The sequence below is a fragment of the Chiloscyllium punctatum genome, chromosome 39 (assembly GCF_047496795.1).
Source record: "Chiloscyllium punctatum isolate Juve2018m chromosome 39, sChiPun1.3, whole genome shotgun sequence".
Taxonomy (NCBI): Eukaryota; Metazoa; Chordata; class Chondrichthyes; order Orectolobiformes; family Hemiscylliidae; genus Chiloscyllium; species Chiloscyllium punctatum.
The window spans coordinates 20,004,269-20,020,745 of record NC_092777.1 but is presented as its reverse complement, the minus strand read 5'-3'; the positions used below and the strand labels follow the sequence as shown (position 1 = coordinate 20,020,745).

General features: G+C 39.8%; 1 protein-coding gene across 1 annotated transcript; it reads left to right on the top strand.

Annotated features, from left to right (window-relative positions):
• Positions 1–7,058: 7,058 nt before the first annotated feature.
• Positions 7,059–15,942, top strand: LOC140463853 (recoverin-like). The gene is made up of 3 exons (XM_072558257.1): positions 7,059–7,515; positions 14,384–14,495; positions 15,534–15,942. Exons 1-3 carry the CDS (start codon positions 7,135–7,137, stop codon positions 15,641–15,643), a joined length of 603 nt encoding a protein of 200 aa, XP_072414358.1. The 5' UTR covers positions 7,059–7,134; the 3' UTR covers positions 15,644–15,942.
• The last annotated feature ends 535 nt before the right edge of the window (positions 15,943–16,477 follow it).

Sequence of the window (16,477 nt, the reverse complement as noted above, 5' to 3'; positions counted from 1 at the left end):
GTAACAAACCCAAACAAGCAGACAAAACACATCCAGAAATCCTCGCATTCTCGCCTACATCAAAGACATCTTGGAAATGACTGCCAGACTAATCAGACCCCTTAGCATCATGGTAGCCCACAAATCCACAAACACACTAGGAAAACAGCTAATGAACTTGAAAGAACCCTATACAGATGAGTAAAACTAATGTAATTTACAAAATGCTGTGCAAGAACTGTAACAAACACTACATTGGACAAACAGGCAGCCACCAGGATACATGAACACCAACTAGCCACGAAAATACATGACCCTCTCTCACTAGTATCCTTAAATACAGATAAGGAAGGACACCATTTTGAACTGGGCTAACACATCCATCCTAGGACAAGCCAAACAAAGACACACACAAGAATTCCTAGAAGCATGGAATTCTAACCGAAACTCTATCAACAACCACATCGAGTTAGACCCCATCTACCACCCCCTGAGAAAAGAAACAGGAAGTGATTTCACCACAGGAAATAACATCACCATAGGAAATAACATCACCACAGGAAATGACATCACCAACCAAACATATAAATAGTAAGCAGGAATTATCAGAACTGCTTCACCTGAGGCCCACTGAAGATGTTACCTAGTAGAGTGACGAAACATCTGGCAATTAACCTTCTTGCTCAGCAAGCAAACCTACATCCAAAACTCTCTTTCAATATAACTTAAAATGAAAATACTTCCCTTTTCTCTCCAGAAATCCTAACCCATGAGAGCTGGTCACACTCACTCAAGTTGCATGAAAAAAGAAGGCCTCCCAAGATGTTTACTCAAATGGATTCCAGTAGCCAGCTCACAACCTCTTGATCAATCTTACTCTTAAAAGAAACCAGGAAAAGGTGACCTCTTGAAGCTGCAGCATCATCACAATAGGGTTAATTGCAGGCGTCCTTTCCCTGGAATGGGGGATTTCAAGACTAGGAAGCATATTTTTAAGGTGAAAGAAGAAAGATTTAAAAAAGACATGAATGACAGATTTTTTACACAAAGGATGGTTTTTGTATGGAATAGGCTTCCTGAGTGGATGTGAGCATAGTTACAAAGTTTAAAAGACACTTAGATAAGGACATGAGTAAGAATGGTTTGGAGGGATAAAGGCCAAGAGCAGGCAGTTGGGACTATTTCTGTTTGGGATTATGATCAGCATGGACTGGTTGAATCAACATACTGGATTAGTGGTGCTGGAAGAGCACAGCAGTTCAGGCAGCATCCAAGGAGCAGCGAAATCGACGTTTCGGGCAAAAGCCCTTCATCAGGACTTTCCCGATACGTCGATTTCGCTGCTCCTTGGATGCTGCCTGAACTGCTGTGCTCTTCTAGCACCACTAATCCAGTATTTGGTTTTCAGCATCTGCAGTTGTTGTTTTTACCTGGTTGAATCAACATGTCTATTTCCATGCCTTATGACTGTATATGACCCTTTACGTAATATTTTGTGAATCAACACTTCCTACCCACAATACCCACAAGTGGGCGGCACGGTGGCACAGTGGTTAGCACTGCTGCCTCACAGCGCCAGAGTCCCGGGTTCAATTCCCGCCTCAGGCGACTGACTGTGTGGAGTTTGCTCATTCTCCCCGTGTCTGCATGGGTTTCCTCCGGGTGCTCCGGTTTCCTCCCACAGTCCAAAGATGTGCAGGTCAGGTGAATTGGCTATGCTAAATTGCCCGTAGTGTTAGGTAAGGGGTAAATGTAGGGGTATGGGTGGGTTGCACTTCGGCGGGGCGGTGTGGACTTGTTGGGCCGAAGGGCCTGTTTCCACACTGTAAGTAATCTAATCTAATCTAAATACAAACAAGACATAAGTTACCATGCTCAAGATGATGCCATCTCCAGCTAGCTACTGTGTATTTTACCAAGATGGCCTGGGATACTAACTGGTTCTCTGATTGCTTTTTTCATTTTGTATTTCCTTTAGAACCTTAGATATGCCTCTTCAGCACTGACTCAAGTTAATTAAATAATTGCTCATTTTCTTGCTGAAGAGCTGAGCATCACACTAGATGCATTTGGAGAAATATTTAAAGCTTTAATTAGAACTGGTGGGATAAAAAGTTGTTAAAACCGTGGACTTGTATCACCAAAATGGACCTAGTCATAAATTACACTATGACAGCTTTCAGTGGGACTTGTGTCTTTCCCTCATATGTGTGTTCAGCTTATGGTATGTTTATTGATTATAAAGCAATGGCTAGTTTCATTATCAAAGAGTGCTTATTTAACCAGTTTTGCAATCATGAATCAAGACTACTAAAGAATGATGCTGACTTAGGCAAGATGCTGCAGAAAGCCTGATTTCTCCTCTGGCTCTTCATTCATTCCTCATGGTAGTGTCTTGACAAATCCAAATTAACCTGGTAATGTTATTCTGTGGAACTGGCCAAGGTATAGGTTGTGTTAAGATAAACATTGCGTAAAAGGAATTCAGTAATAAGGGGCTGCATAAGTTCATAGTATTGCTAAGTTGAATTGGAAGCTAACAGGAAACCTGTGTCTTAGCTTCCACAGATCTATGCGTGTTCCGATCTCACCAAAGAATTACCGATGAGTTGAATCTTGCTCTGGTCTGTTATGAACTCTCTTGTAGCTACATTAAAATTGTAAACACAAACATACTTTACAGTGACCCCTGCTGCAAACTGTATGACTTTTGAAAGTTTCAGCTCTAGACAGACTTGAGCCTCAGGAAAACATTCACATCCATCTATGAATTCACACCAATGTTCCCTCTAAACTGTGTGGCCACATCACAGGCAAATGCTTGAAGCATCCACACAAACCAATTAACCTGCAGATGTTTAGAAACATAGAAAAGAGGAGCAGGAGTAGGCTATTCAGTCCTTCAAGTCCATTGGACTGATAGCTTTGGAAACCACTACTGCTCATGGACCTCAGAGGATTTATAAGAGGGAAGAACATATTTGAGGGAATTTGGATTTACAAACTCCTTGTTTAATGATAAATCAACAAGAGATCTGGAGTATTCTAGCCAACTTGTCTTTTCACTTTATCATGTGAAAAAGATACATTGTATGTTAAATGAATGTAAATTAATTCCATTTACTTTCCTTTACTTTATAATAATTTTCCCAATTCAAACTGAACTGGGTGCATCTCAAGGTGTGAAATGTCAACACAGTATGTGTATTCAACACATCACCTTTCTTTGGTAAAGGGTTTTGAACATGCACAAATCACAGGATGAGAATATCTTTTTATTATCCGCTTTCAATATTAGAGAAGAAACTGTTTGATAGCATTCCATCAGAAAGCATCAAAACAAGTGTATGTCATCAAAGCAGCTAAGATGACAAACAGCAATAGATCAAAAGTAGGACTTCTCTCAGCCTGATCCATCTTCAGGTTCACCTGAGAACTAATCAACTGGAAATCCAACTCCAAGAAGCTTGCATCTTACTGTGAATCCTCCACAAGTCCTTCACTGCAACTAAAGCATTAACGTATCTGAGACGTTACAGAGCCTCGATCTGTATCGACTCTTTGTGCATGTGTTATTTAGGTGTGTGAGAAAGATAAGTGAGATATTAAAATAACCTTCTTTATTTTACAGCCCACAAAAAGCCTGCTGAAGTGAATTATTTAATGGGATGATAGCTTGCAAGGTAAGAAAGTACACATTCCTTACCTCCAAGTGTAAAAAGAACAAATAAATTCTGTCCGTTATGTTCAATTAAAGCAGTTCATCTCCCGCAACTAGTGATATAAAAATGAAAAAAAAAGATAAATTGCAGATTCTTCTCTCAAAGTCTTTCATCTTAACACTAGTTTCTGATTTGAATGCTTGTAATCTTACCGTCTGTCTGTTAGATTACACTAAATACCCTTTGAGTAAAGGAGCTTATGCTAATATTAGTTCTGAATTTACTTTTGTTTTTCTGTCCGCTGCTTCTGCTGGCTCGATTCTCTTGAAAATGAAATTCTGACATTACCTGATTTATCTATCCTATTTGATGCTTGTTATATACCAAAGAGACCCAAACTAAAGATTTTCCATGTATCTTTAACAATTTATATCCTTTATCTGCATGACTGTACATTCTTAGTGTCATCTACCAATTTGGCAAGTTTCCAATCTGAGACTTTTGTCATATATATATACAAAACATTGACTTGCATTTAAATGGTGCCTATGTACAGCAAATATAACAAGCCCAAGGTGCTTCTCTGGAGCATTATTAAGCTGTATAAGGAAGTCACCAGGTCAGAAAGGCAGATTTTAAGGGGTGTCATGAAGGAGCAGAGAAATAGATAGGCTTGTGGAGGAATTCTTTGAGGATTTAGGCACAACTGCCAGCAACGATAGTACCTTCCCGTGCTAACTTAAGGGGCCTGATTGAAGGAACATTAAGATCCCAGAGTGTTATAAGCTGATAAGGTAAGGAGAAAGCAAATGACATTGAGAGTGTTAAAGTCAAGGCATTTTGGAAAATGGAAGGAATTGAGTCAGTGAAAGCAAGCATGGTGAATGAAGAATACCTGGAGTAATAGAGATCTGAATGAGGTCAAGGCATCATTTTCCCCATGGACTTTTAGGCTCTAATGGGATTCAAGAGGCCGAAGTGCGTGAGAAATAATCACTCAATTATGATTTTCTCTGAATTGGTCAAGTTATGGCAAGAGAACTGCCCATTAGGTGGAGCCGATGGGTGGGCTCTCGAAGCTGGATGGCTAACAGGTCGCCGTTCAGCTCTGAAGGAGAAGTTGGTCTTTCAAGGAAGTGAGAAAGAGAATGCTTCAAGATGGAAGTGCCAACTTGAACTGCATTCCTTCGAAAGTTCTAATAAAAGATCTGATTAACTGGGCCACCATTCTGAAATGGTTCCAGTTCCAGGGGGAGCTGTGCGTAGAGCCGGAGTGGAGATGTAGAGGGCCTTTAAAACTGACTGGAGCAGAAGGTTGCCTGCAGGGAGCTCCACACTTCCCTAACATCTTTGGAGACATGAGATGACAGAATTTCCAGTTGGCCTTCAACGATTGACCTTAACTAATCTTTCACAATGTCTACCAGCTGCCTACTGCTTGCAAGTGGGTAACCTCTTCCAGTCCTGCATCATGTCATCCAGAAAACAGACTGCTGGCACCCTAACTGGCAGGAGGGAAGTCTGTGCCCATGTCCAATAAAGATTCACCCCTAAACTGGAAACTGGCCAGAGTCATTGTAATTTTATAATTTTGAGTATGTGGGTTATCTGTTTAACAAAGACATTTCATCTGAACTGTTCCTTTTAAAGATGTACTTCTTTGCTACAATTTACATTTCTAATGCCAAGCTGCACAATGATGGATATTGCCATAGAATGCACTAATTAAAAGTTTTTGCCAAATGACTTTGCATGAAAAGTCAGACTGCTCCAATATTTGCTTTAACGTTTAAGGATTATTTATTTCCTTTGTACCAATTTTTTTTGGCTTGTCATTTAACAGACTCATATGGTCTTGTTATAACATAAACAACAGTGGAGTGTGTGTCAAAAATTGTGTGGAAATAGAAGCCAGTATTTTAAGGCTAGATTCTTGTCTGACTGAAATACTGCAGCTGCTGAATATCTGAGGTCATTTGCTTCTGTTGACTTGCTATTCGAGTGAACATTAAGTTGCATCAGGTCGAAATGGAATTCTCTTTATCCATAAAAGGGAATCCAACTCATGTACAATGAGAAGTTTAATGAAGTTGTGGGAAGCATTTTCAGTACTTCCTGATTTCACAGTTCCTTGGTTTTGATTTTAGTTCAATACCTCCTGCCTCTTCTGTAATTTCTGCCACTGGATTTTCTCAATTTGGATTTCACCAGAGCTGCTCAGCTCTGGACAAAACGGACTCCAAAGCTGGATTTCAGTAGTGAGGTAGGAGTGGTTGTCCTTGATAGTCATGGCAAGTTTTTGATATCTCTGCTGTTCATAGCCATTTAGCCATTCTTAGCACAAAGAAAGACAATTTTGGTTGTTGGAAGATAACTATCTCAGCCATAAGAGTATCCCCAGAGCAGCGTCCATGAGATATCCTTTTCTCGATGCTTGATCAATGACCTTCCCCCTAACATTTGTACAGAAATGTGGACGCTCGCTTATTTATTGCAGTGTTGTTCACAACTCTAATATACTGAAGTAATTCACATCCACATGCATTAACCTAGACAATATCCAGGTTTGGACTGATCATAAGACTATAAGACATTAAGATGCATGAACTGAAATAGGCCATTCATCCCATCGAGTCTGCTTCACCATTCAAAGACTAAATAAGAAGGACCCATATGGAACATTGTCATCTATCAGTTCCCCTTTAAATCATACACCAATCTGTCTTGGGTCTAAACAGCTGTTTCCAGCATTGGTGCTGAGTCAAAATCCAATTTGGGATTAACACTGTCACCACAAGAAATAGAATGGTTCAATGCGAGCACTCATACATCTCTCTGGGACACTATATTATCTGTAAATTTTATGTAATTCTCTGCAAGCTTAGGCGAGAGAAGGGAATACAGGGTTACAATGATATAATTAAATGAGGGAAGTTAGGAAAAATCTCAAATGGAGCGTGGACTTGATTGGCCCATTTCTGCTTGAGATAAAGGATCACCCATGATCTTGGGAACGGCTGAGTGGTTTCGATGGAATGAATAGCCTACTCTTGCTCCTATTTTCTATACTTCAATATGTAAATTAGCATCAAAATTGAACTTAGCAGTTTTATCACATCCTGAGAATGAAATTAAAAATAGCCAGTTATTCCATTCTCTGTGAATACAAATTATCAATGGACCAATAGACAGTAGGTGTAAGTGCAAAGTGACATGAGATAGAAATTGAACCATCTGCAAGGACAGATGTTCATTACAATTTTAAGATTTTTCGACCTTAGGTCAGTTATTTCCATTAGCTAATTAGCTTGCACTATGTAAGAATTTTGCTGTCTTTGTGAATGTCAGGCAAGGAGATGAAGACTAATCCCTTTAATCCATAAAGCTTAATCTGTTCTGATAAATACAGTTCTGCTATCAGTCTGTGCAGTCTTTGGAGAGTCTGAAGAGGTCTTGTGCAGTCCTTTACTTCTTCTAGGCTGTGACAGTAGAAATGGGAAACTCTAAAAGTAGCGCCCTATCCAAGGGGATCTTGGAAGACCTCAAAATGAACACCAAGTACACAGAAGCAGAACTCTCCTTGTGGTACCAGACATTCTTGAAGGAATGCCCATCTGGCTTGATCACCAGGGAACAATTTGAGAAGATCTATTCTGGCTTCTTCCCAGATGCAAACCCCAAAGATTATGCTCAACATGTCTTCAGGAGCTTTGACACCAACAGTGATGGGACCCTGGATTTTAAGGAATACATCATCGCCCTTCACCTCACCTCCTCTGGAAAGACTTCACGAAAGCTTGAGTGGGCTTTCTCCCTCTATGATGTGGATGGCAATGGCACAATCAACAAGGAGGAAGTACTGGAAATTGTTAAGGTATGGATCAATTTTAAATCAATGCCCAAAATTGCACAATGCCAGTTTTGTAAATTGGTGAACACTCCATTTTCAACTTGGTGTTATTTTCTTCTCTCTATTTCCGCCTAATGTTTACCATTAAGCTGCAGGGAGGGAATCTTTGGAGGGAACCTTTCCAATCAAGAGCTGTTCAGTCGACAGTGACCATTATCTGCAGAAATAGCCTCAGCTGAATGAATTAACACTATTTCTTTTTTTCCTCCTCATCTCTTCCCAAGACACAATCATGGGCTTCCTAACACAAGTGCAAGCATTGTACATTCTATCATTATAAAACTTAATTTCAAACTCTGAAGTAACTTTACACATTCACTGCAAAACAAAATCTTGAAATTGTTTTTATTTCTAAAGAATTGAAGCATAAGCCTAAGATATCCTTAGGCACTTTGCTTTTGAAGGATAGACATGATTGTACAACTGGACTGAACACAAAATATACTGGCAGCAAAGTTTGAAAAAAAAACAGCAAAGGAACAAAATAATAGATCATTTGTTTCTTCATGTACTACTCATAATGTACTTCATAATACTACTCATCAAAAGTAAAATTATCTACTAACCTTTCAATCAGGATGTGAATTGTAATAGCAGATACTTATTAGATAGAAGGAGACTGATTAAATGGACAGTTGCAGTCCATGCGAATATAGTGGATATATGAAAGAGTTCTCAATGGTTTCTTCACTGTTACTCACTGTTACTCAGTTGCATTATGTTACTTTAATAGTTGTGATGACTTTGGAGTGTTTATGCTGCATCAGGAATTTGTAAACATATTAAAGCTCAAAATTAATGAGCTCTATTTCCTTCATTGCTTTTTGTGTTGGAATACTCATGACCAAAAATACTAAGGGATAGCAATTGGGATGTGGTGATTGACTTTTCGAATCTTTTAACAATGGCCATATTTCATGTCATTGTCCTTCAGAAGCAGTTTATTGTCTCTTTTAGAATTCTCGAGATCATGAAGCGCTCTAATTAAATACAAGAGGGACAACATTTGCCCTGAAAACAAATGTGGGGATTATGATCTGCTCATTTTTTTCCAATGCAGGCAGCAGGAAACTTTCAAACAACCTGCTGACTTGCATGATTTTTAAGTGCAGTGCTCTGGGTGACTGTATACTTCAGTGAAGACTCTCGAGATCTGTCAGGCTAGCAGCACTTAAAGCTAACTTCCATGACTTAAAGGCAACTGCATTTTGTAGGGAAGATGGATTCTGGCTAGAGAAGCTGATGGAAGTAACTCGTGATTTTGAGGAGGAGGAACACTGACTAATCAAGAGTCTCCGATCCAGCACTGGAGGTGCTAATGCCAATGGTGGAGAAAGGGGAGATGGTTTTCATCCACAAGGACTTCAGAGACCCCTCTGGATTAAGGTTGTGAAGGCAATGGGAGCAGTTAGAGTTCATGGTCAAACACATCCAATGTAGCTGAAAGGATCCGGATGCAGTGCTTTAAGCTCAATGCCTTCAGGTGAGTGCTCAAATTCAGGGAAAATATCTTTAAATCTCACATTCTCAGAACCTAATCTTACAACATACATCAGACGCTGCTCTGTTCATCAATTCCCTTCACTCACCTATCGATAATCGCTATCAATCGTTCCTCATACCTCACATATGCCACCACACCTATCTCAACATTGATTTGCAAAACTGCCAGCTATTGCTATTGAACTGTGGCAGGTAAATCACATAAACTCATTGTAGCCTGCTCAGAGGCACAACTCCAACTCTCTTGATGATCAAGTTGGGTTATAACTGGAAGCACAGATTTTGAGAGATAGGGGAAAGGACTGGCTGTATCTATTTATCTGCAGAGGTGGACTCAAACTGAGTCCTCTTTCTCAGCTTCCCCCTCACCTCACAATCTCCTCTGATTTAAAAGTTGCACATGGTTTAATAACAGACTCTTACTGCACCCCCCCCTTCCTAAATTCGCTGACCGTCAACACAACCCGAGCCACGTGCCTTTCAGGAACTCACCAGACGTGGAAGTTTCACGAGTGGTAAAAGGGCAGGAAGACAATGATGAAGCGGGAACACTGGTGTTCACAGCTCAGACAGTGACACTGTACAAAGCTCAGAGATAGGATCTGCACAAGAATCCTAGAGCTGAATCAGATGTCAAAGGTAGCAGAGGATGAGATTCCTCTTGGGTCCTGCTGCAGGAGAATCTGATGAAAACTTTGATGAATCAGGATACTGAGGACAATGGCTGGTCACATACAATGAAAGGGGTGTTGCATTGGTAGATCTGCCAGAAAGCTTGTGGTCAATGGAACACAGTAAGAAGAGGTGCAGCGTTGACTTTATTGCAGGACTCTGTGCTCGACAGTCTGTTCTCCGGGACACTCACCAATACAAACATTGAAGAGGACCATCAACTTGGTGAAATACACTCTTTGGTCCGCCTGAAACTTATTGGCCTCCAGGGCAAAGAGTTGATCTCGACTGAGTGTTGCAGACTGGAACATTCCAAGGTCCAAGATTATGTGCTGAGAGATGCACAGCAGCCAAGGTGCAGTGAGGAAAGATCACGGTCTAAGGTCATTCTGCTGAAGTTAAATAGGGGTCCGTTCAGTTATCAGACCCTCCCAATGCCTCAGATGTATGTAAATATAGTCTTCTACAAGTAAGAAATGCCTTTGGTTTGTTTGTTGAATAGAGTCAAACTCCAATGTTTGTTTGTTTATCCATATGCTGCGATACAGACCCAAACTGCTTCAGTGACTATGAATGTAAATAAAGATATTTTAATGAATAAAGTATAGTCTTGAAATTAAAAAAAAATTGCAAAGTTTGCAGCCCATTATACCTTGCAAGGGCACGGTGAATATCCTCATGAGAATACTAGCCAACACAAGCACAAAGGAGGCAGTGGTGTAATGGTCAGTCACTGACCTAGTAACGCAGACCCTGGGTTAATGATCTGGGGACACCACGGCAAATGGTGAAACTTAAATTCCATAAGAAATCTGGCAAGGAAAAGCCTGTCTATTGGTGACTATATAACCATTGTTAATTGTGAAATCCCAACTGGTTCACTAGTGTCCTTTCGGGAGGGAAATCTACCATCTTTACCTGGTCTGGCCTACATGGTTCTCCAGACCCACACCAATTTATGGCTGACGTAATTGCCATCAACAAGAAAACTGCAATAAATGGACCTAGCCAGCAGTACCCACATCTGTGAACAAATCATAAAAAAACCAATCTGATAGTTGATGTCTCAGTTTCTGTTGTTGCACATACACAATGGCTAGATACTGTGAAAGACCTCAGTGTCCATCCAGCCCCCATTGCCAATCTGCCAGTTCTTTCGTGGCCAGCTCTCAGCCTATAGCCATTGTCTACGCTAGGACAGTGCAAACCAAAGCTCAGGCTTCTTGGGTCAGAGCTGCCTGAGGTCATCCTTCAAGACAGTCTCTCCCATTAAAAGTCAATACTTTCCTTCAACTCAACCCTATTGCAGACAGTGGGGGAGAACTGCTTAGGTGCACTAAGCCTGGAAAAGACACTCAGAAGGGAGGTACAAAGGAAAGGTACAAAGTTGATCTGTTGATTTTTATATGAAATTGTGGACAGTCTCATTCAGAAAGCTGATTTGGACTGTTCTTGAACTTTGTCCCATGGTCCTTTTTCCTTTAGGATTTTGGCCAACTGAATGCAGTGTGACAAGTATATAAACAGAAAACACTGGTGAAACTCATCAGGTATCGCGGCATCTGCAGAGAGAGAGAGACAAAAACAGGGGTTAATATTTTGAGTCCATTGACTCTTCTCTGGCATGTTATTGGATTTGAAGTGCTAACTCTTTTCTTTCTCCACTGACGCTGCCAGACCTGCTGAGTTTCTCCAGCACATTCTGTTTGTATTTCAGATCTCCAGCATCTGCAGAACTTTGCTTTTGACAGGTATGATGTGTGACTGGGTTAAATGGACTTACCTTCTCTCATTCCACAGTCAGATGAGACAGTTACTCTGACGCCAGCCAGAATGGGAAGGGTGCCTCCTTTAGACTTCTTCCCTCCTTTTATTCCTCAACCTGTTCCACAGTGGCTCAGCCAAGTCCTGGTGGCAAGGGTTGCATCCATATGAGTTGTGCAGTCCATAGCAAGCTTTGATGACAGCCTCTTTGTGACTACTGTGAGGTAGATAGTCCATGACCTCTGATTTGTGATCTTGCTGCAAGTAGACATGGCAGATCCAGACATGGCAGAATGAAGGCATCATGACTGTTGCTACAAAACCTCATGTAGATCTGACTACAATCACACACCACTTGAACATTCCAGAGTGGAAACCCTGGGTTGCTGTGCAATTCAGAATTTACACCTGCCAACAACACATGCTGTACCTTGTGATTCTTGCAAAGATGTACTCCCACATTGCCTGCTTTTCTCAGGTAAGAAAGAATCAAAACCTAATCAGATGTTCCTTGAGTTCTCGATCTCAGTGTCTTCCCGTAGGCAATGGCGAAGAGCAAACTTGAAAGTCTTGGAAAACCCACCGCTGGGCGAAACAAGGTGTATGGACCCAGCTACAATCTACAATAGGTTTAGAGTAAGGGGCAGGAAATTCAGAGGGGATTTGGGAAAAAAATGCTTTCATTCAGCAGATGGTGGTAATCTGGAAGGTAATGGAGGCTGGAAAACTTACAGCCTTTAAAACATATTTGGATGAGTACTTCAAATACCATCACATTCAAAGATGTGGGAGAAGTGCAGGAAATTGGGATTAGTGCATTTTTAGCGGTAGTTATGTCAGTGCAGACTCAATGGGCTGAAGGGCCTTTTCTGCACTGTATGAATCTATGAATTACCTTCACTGTCACTGGCAATGCTGTTCTGCTTCTGCTCTATGCCTGCAGCAGATGACAAGACTTCAGAATGTACCACTTCAGTGAAGTAGAGATGTTTGACATATAATTTCTCACAAATTACAATAAGAGAATTGTTCACTGAAGAAATTGAGTAAATATGACCTCTTGCTGAGAGCACTTCAACCCTTTGTCCTTCTCCCACTTTCAGTGTTTCATGTTACCTTCCCCCCCACCCCTCCCCTCCTGGCTGTGCTGCAGCCAAGCAAGTGACAGATTCCTGCACCCATGGGTGGGATTAGGTAGCCTGAACAGGATCCTTAAAGTGAAAAGGGAAACCTTTACCATGTATGACACCACACCTTATAGACTTCAATAAAAGACAAAGACACCAAACTCAGCAATGACTGGAAATGTTATCCAACAAGTAATCTGAGCGGGGGAGTCTCTCTTGCTGCTTACTACATGTTACTCTGTTCAAGGTTAAGAAAAGGCATGCACTGAACTATCAGCATTGAAACATAGAAAATAAAAATAGTAGTCGGCCATTCAGTCCTTTGAGTCTGACCTGTTAGTCAATATGATTATTTAGAGACAAAAAAAGCTGCAGGTGCTGGAATCCAAGGTAGACAAGCAGGAAGCTGGAAGAACACAGCAAGCCAGGCAGAATCAGGAGGTGGAGAAGTCAATGTTTTGGGTGTAAACCTTTCTTCAGTGCTGAAGAAGGGTCACACCTGAAATGCTGACTTCTCCACCTCCTGATTCTGCCTGGCTTGCTGTGTTCTTCCAGCTTCCTGTTTATCTACATTCAGTCTGAATATGACTGATCACCAACTCAGTAACCTGTTCCAATGTTCGCTCTTACCCTTTGATCCCTTTAGCCCTTAGAACTATATCTACCTCCTTCTTGAAAACACTCAATGTTTTGGCCTCAACCACTTTTTGTGTCAGAGAATTCCACAGGCTCAGCACTCTCTGGGTGAAGAAATTTCTCCTCATCTCAGTCCTAAATGGCCTAGTCAATATTCTTAGTCTGTGACCTCTGATTCTGGACGCCCCAATCATCGGAAATATGTTTCCTGCATTTACCCTGTTTTGGCCTGTTAGAATTGTATAGATTCCTATGAGATTCTCCTTCATTCCTCTAAACTCTAGTGAATATCGTCCTAACTAATCCACTCTCTCTTCCTACATAATCCTGCCCTGCCAAGAATCAGACTGGAAAACCTTTGTTGCACTCCCTCCATCGCTAGAACATCTTTCCTCTGATAAGGAGACAAAAACTGCACACAATACAACAGTTGTGACCTCACCAAGGCTCTCTACAATTTAGTATGTTGTATGCACTTCCATGGCACAGTCACAGTGCCCTTGTTAATTTCCTCACCAAGATAGTCCCTGGTTTGCCCAGTGTTGGAAATGTATGGATTTACTGTAGCCTCTATTTTGAATGAAAAATGATAGTTGTAGCATCAAAACAATGCAATTAAACATTGTGCCCAAGTTCCTTCTTCCTTTGTCTTTTAATAATTCGTAACAGAAAATGTAAAACAGGAACAATTCTTGATCCTGATCTCTATCCAGTAAGTTACTTTGAGAGATGCATGAGAACAGACACTGAGAACAAGACTAGCTCCAATCATCTCACTGGCAATCATAGTATAGGCATGTAAATGAAAAATGGCAATGGGGTTTTAAGATATTGGAAGGGTTTTCATAAAATAGAATGCTCTTTCGGGGAGGAAGGAGGAGTAAGATTTGAACATTTGAAAATGAAATTGTGTTCCCATTGTTTCTTTATTGGTCATTCCTTGGATTTATCAAAAGTAAGTATAGTTTGATATAAGTTAAGTTAACTGTGTAAGTTAGAGAAACCATTATTGTATATCGACATCTGTGAAAAAGGGAAGCACACATCGCTGGGTCCTCTGCAGAATTATTGCAATGGTTCGTTATACTCATTGCCACTTTGATGAAATCAGTTGTTTTATTTTCCCACAGTCAATATTTAAAATGATCAATGAAGAAGAACTGAAGACTCTGCCAGAGGATGAGAACACCCCAGAGAAGAGGGCTGACAAAATTTGGGAGTATTTTGGCAAGAAAGAAAATGGTAAATGTGAGATGGTTGGGGAGAGGAGAGGCAGGAACTGCGGTGGGGTGAAGGGAAGCTGTGAGGGGGTGGAGGGAGTGCAGGAAATAACTCCCTACCTTTTGATAGTTGCTATACACTGACATCGGGGAGGCACACAGATTTTAATCCTGTGATACTAATTCACCTGCAAACTAAATATTGTTCCTGTATAATAAAATTCCATTTATGGTGGGGGAATAAATTCAAAGAAATAAAAATTTCTAACTAACAACTACAATGGATTAATAAGGACTATGTGGATAAATATGTATATATGGCATATTCTATTAATTCATTACCTTGTTAGAGTCTATAGTTAATAATAGCAGAGTCTAATTAAATATTATTTACAAATCCACAACAAAGAATTGTCAAGCTGTCAGATATTACAATAGGAGAAATACTGAACAAGGAGCAATAATCCACCTATTGCTCACTTATAATCAATAATCCTTAATTATCTGTTACTTTTAGCACAGTGATAACTGTACCACATGTACACAACTGAGTGAACTAACTCTCAAAGCTTTAAATCGCCACACACAGAGATTTTGCTAGAACAAGGGAAATAGACCTGCTTACTTACCACGGATTTAAAGAAAAAAAATGGGATGTCTAGAAATCTCAAAAGAACATTGAAGATGCTGAAAATGTACAACAGGCCATCAGCATCTGAAGGTGTAAAGGAACTGTTCAATAAGACTAAGATTTTACCTTACACATCCTACCTTGTCTGATCTAAGTGAACTGCTGTACGTCCCCAGCACTTCCTTGTGACCTAGTTACTGGATGCTATTCCAGGTTTATGTTTACTTAAAATAGGTAAATTTTTCCATAACATTTTATTTCATTTAAAAGTGAGCAATTTTCTTAAAAGAATTACCACTGCTGTTTCACAACTAAAGTTACAAAGAAACCCTATTATAAAATGTAAAATGTCAATATTGTACAAAGCAAATTGAAGTGAAAGTTTGTTTTAGATACATACACCTTTTAATGAAATGTTCTTTTTCACAGATAAATTATCGGAAGGTGAGTTTATTCAAGGCACCCTGGAAAACAAGGATATACTCCGACTGATACAGTTTGAACCTCAGAAAATCAAAGGAAAAGTAAATCAGAACTAACTTTCACCAAGGAAGCTATTTTTCCAAAGACTGTTTCAAAATTGTTTACAAATTGCATATTTCTACATAAATAGTGTAAACGTACATCTAAATCCATAATATTTCACTGTACACATTCACTGTGATATACTTGCATATTCCGCTGTTTATCATGCACATAATGAATGTGATTAAGATTTTTCTAATCCAAATTGATGGTTAAAGCTCTTAATCCTCAAGGTCATTTACAGATATCCGTTTATTAATTTTTCGAGATGTTTGGGTCCCAAATAAATTACATTTAATTATGTAATATTATACACATGGCTTATTGTACTTATTAATGAGAACTGATATGGTTTGTCTTTTGTCAGTCTTCCAGTTGGTGAATTTGGTGAGATGTTAACCTAACATCTATACGTCTACAATTGTCTGAGGTGACTTTATTTCAAAGTTATCAATCTGAGTTTGCTGTTTATTACACTAAGTGAAATCGATTGATAGTTACACACATATGGGATTAACATAGATTAAAATGCAGATTTAACTGAATTTCAGAATCAAAATCTAGATTTAGATATTGATTCTTGCCATAAATCAGATCAAGATTTTTTTTTATTATGAAAGGTAAGGATCTATTCAATTGGGAGAGTTGCCTCAATTAGTTAGCAATTGAAAATGTTTTTGAGCAGCAGAATGTCTGGTGTTACATTGCAGCCAAATGGATTGTTTTTTAGGAAGTCAAACTACTTGGGCCTTCAATATTTAACTTAGTAGTACAGAACTTGATTATTGCTGGAAAAAGAGACATGGCGTCATGTTTTTTGTCTTTGTGACCATCTGGATAACTGCAAG